The sequence below is a fragment of the Saccostrea echinata genome, unplaced genomic scaffold (assembly GCF_033153115.1).
Source record: "Saccostrea echinata isolate AGI-Se365-2 ecotype Australia unplaced genomic scaffold, CSIRO_AGI_Sech_v1 ptg000007l, whole genome shotgun sequence".
Taxonomy (NCBI): domain Eukaryota; kingdom Metazoa; phylum Mollusca; class Bivalvia; order Ostreida; family Ostreidae; genus Saccostrea; species Saccostrea echinata.
The window spans coordinates 6551015-6554094 of NW_026889756.1; the positions used below are offsets into that span (position 1 = coordinate 6551015).

At 37.8% G+C, this 3080-nt stretch overlaps 1 protein-coding gene across 1 annotated transcript; it reads right to left on the bottom strand.

The window, feature by feature from the left end:
• Nucleotides 1-201: 201 nt before the first annotated feature.
• Nucleotides 202-1361, bottom strand: LOC133180779 (uncharacterized). The gene has a single exon (XM_061315242.1). It carries the CDS (start codon nt 1275-1277, stop codon nt 558-560), a length of 720 nt encoding a protein of 239 aa, XP_061171226.1. The 5' UTR covers nt 1278-1361; the 3' UTR covers nt 202-557.
• Nucleotides 1362-3080: the final 1719 nt, after the last annotated feature.

Sequence of the window (3080 nt, forward strand, 5' to 3'; positions counted from 1 at the left end):
ATGATTCATCTTGTTTATGGTCACAGTTGTAATCTATTTATAGGTTATGGAATTCCCCTTTTGAAATACTTTCGTTTTGAAGAAATGCGTCTCATTTTCTCCGAAATGTAGTTAACCTACTTTTTTCCGTCGAAAAACAGAATGCAGCAATAAAAATTGACAGAGAAAACGGCATATCGCATGAAAACTCAAACTCTGTCGTGATAATGAACTGGTTTAATTTTTAACCAAACCAACAGTGGTGTAAACTCTTAAACACAATATACAGAGTACTACTCACAAAAAAAAAAAAAATATTTCTATCAAAAACACAATCGTACAAATGAGCAACTACAATAAAAATACTGAAAATACAAAATAGTTTTACTAATTTGCTAACTAACTAAGATTATGATTGAATAAATGATTTACACTGGTTGCTACGAGTCACCGGTTTCACAAAAATTGCAATATGTCAATTATTATTTTTTCAAAATATGGCACAAAACATGAAAAGAAAAAAATGATTACTTTTGGTCATGAAAAACAGTCACTCTGTAACACAGCCAGACGCACAATTACTTCTCCTCCTCCTCGGCCAAGGGTGGGGCCATGATGGTCAGTCGACCCTGAGGGTCACGGCAAACTTGGACCTGGCTGCAATCCATGTCCTCGGGTACGGTAAACTCCCGACAGAAGCTACGCCTCACTCTGATCCCGTCCTCCTCCCGGTCGTGGTCCGCGCTAACGGAAATGACGTTGCCCTTCCGTTTGACGTTAATGTGATCGGGTTCGAACACGGACAGGTCAAGATTCTCCTTAAATGCTTGTCCTGCCTCTGCCACCTGCATTTCTTCATCTTTGCCCTCGGTGATGGCCGGCACGTCTTGAACCTTCAGTTCTACTTCGCGCTCCTCCTCCCTCGGGAGAAAAGGGGCCTCGACGACGTAATGATTGTCGTGGTCCATGAAGCAATGCAACTTGCTTTGGTCCACCCCCTGGGGGATTCTGAGGGTCCGCCTGGACTCCCTGACATCCTTGTTATCCTCGTCCCCCCGCTCGTGTCTGGCGTTGATCTGCACCATACCATCCTGCACGGACACCTTCACTTCGTCGGGGTGATATCCGTCCATTCGGAATGACTTGTGCCATTTTTCTGGGGCCTCCCTTCTCCGGGGTTGTTGATACGCAATTGGCATACCCAGCTCATCATGTAGCATGTACGTAAGGAGATCTCTAAACGGTGTGCCCTGCTGATATCCCCCAGGACGATACATAGAAATCGGCATAAAATCCATTCTTCTCCTATAACTGCCTTGGTCCAGGTAAAATGATTACAAACAACGCTGTCCCGCAGTTTTATTCAGTGTTATTTTTTCTTCCGGTGAAAAACAACAAGCTTGCAGCTCGATAGAATTTTCTGGAGGGGTGAAGGACAGACTGGGGGTATAACCCTAAACTCGCAATCTGATTGGCTGGTTTTATGAGAGAAATATATTTAGATGAGTGTCTACGTGACTGTGTAATAAGGAGTTATCTCGCATTTTCTATTTGTTTTTCTGAAGTACAAATCATTATCAACATTTACCTATCATTTCATAAATAAAAAAATTCAAGGCTAGGGCCCCGATTTACTTTACGACTAAGACCAAAATATGTTTTGGCGAATTAATATTGTTTTCTTCTTTACATGATCTAAAATAGGAAAACATTCTTTTTAATTTGCAAAGGTGTTTTAGGTCGCAATTTTAGTTTTAAAATGTTAGAATGAACTAAAATTGTTAGTGAGTAAAGTGAATTATTTATGTCCAATTGTTGGTGTTAGTACTAAATCTTATTGTTAAATGCAAGTTCTTTAATTATATTTTGTAATGTGTAATGGAATTTTGAGCTTGAATACTGTTCGTTATCTCCATATATTTCATCCATTAAAACAGCGGCTAATATATGTAGTTTATTCATGATTACAATTTTTTGAAAATGCACTTTTAAGGAAAATGTTATATTTTTTCATCTTCGAGCTTGCTTTTACAATTTATTTCAAAGACCCAGTTCGCAAGCCATCAAGAAGCAATTTCATTTTGGGGGAGGGGGTGACCTAACAGAAATTCTAGGCAAATCCAAAGAATAAATAATCCAATAGATATTTCAAAAAGAAAAAATTAAGTTCATTAGATATTATTCTTAATGGGACAAATGTTTAATTGATTTCTACTGTGTAGTATATAAGTGCGAAATAACCCCCCCCCCCTTCCCCCATTCGTACCTACGTACACAACTGTACCCGATACCGTTTAATTATACCCAAAATAAATTTATTGACTACTATATTTTTTTAACTTCGAACTTTAGTCGAATGGATTTAATTCAAGTATTTTACTTTGTCAACAAACTCGAAAATTTAAATGAATAAATGAGAGTTAGAAATAAAAGATTGCTGTAATTTTTGATACTGGTGAAGCATAGTTGAAGATATCGAACATTAATTTTATTCCCGTCATCATTTTACAATCCTATAAAAAGATTGAAAAAAAATACGATTTATTAAAATTTATCAGGGATCAACACTAACTTTTAAACCATAGTCGCCCGTCGGGCTAGCAATTTCTAATTTCTACTAGCCCTGATTATGAATTAGTTGTCCAGCAGCCAAAGGCTGCTGGCCTAGACACGAAGCGACGAGGGTTTGGCGCGGGAGGGGGTTTCCCCCTCTTGCTGGTGGGGGTATGGGGCCTCCCCCGGAAAATTTTAAAAATACAGGATGCCAGATCTTGCATTCTGGCTATATTTTTGGGTAAAATTATATGTCATTTCATAACGGAACCAAAGACGTTTATGCCAAATTTACAGTCATTTAGGGTATTCTGAAGCACCTTTTACATTTTGAATGCAAACGATCTGATTAGAAAATTATAACTGGTTATTTAGTATTAAAGAAAAGTCAGGTATATGAGAAATCAGATCTATATTACAAGGCAAGTCCATCTTTGATACAGTGAACTTAAAATTAAAGGAGTAATATTTTTACCTATTTTAGTGAACATGTATTGCGGGTCACTTGGACACTTGTATTTTGTATCACAAAGAAAACGGGCAGAAAA

Coding starts and splice junctions, on each gene's coding strand:
- LOC133180779 (XM_061315242.1), bottom strand. CDS start 1,277: ATGGATTTTATGCCGATTTCTATGTATCGTCCTGGGGGATATCAGCAG.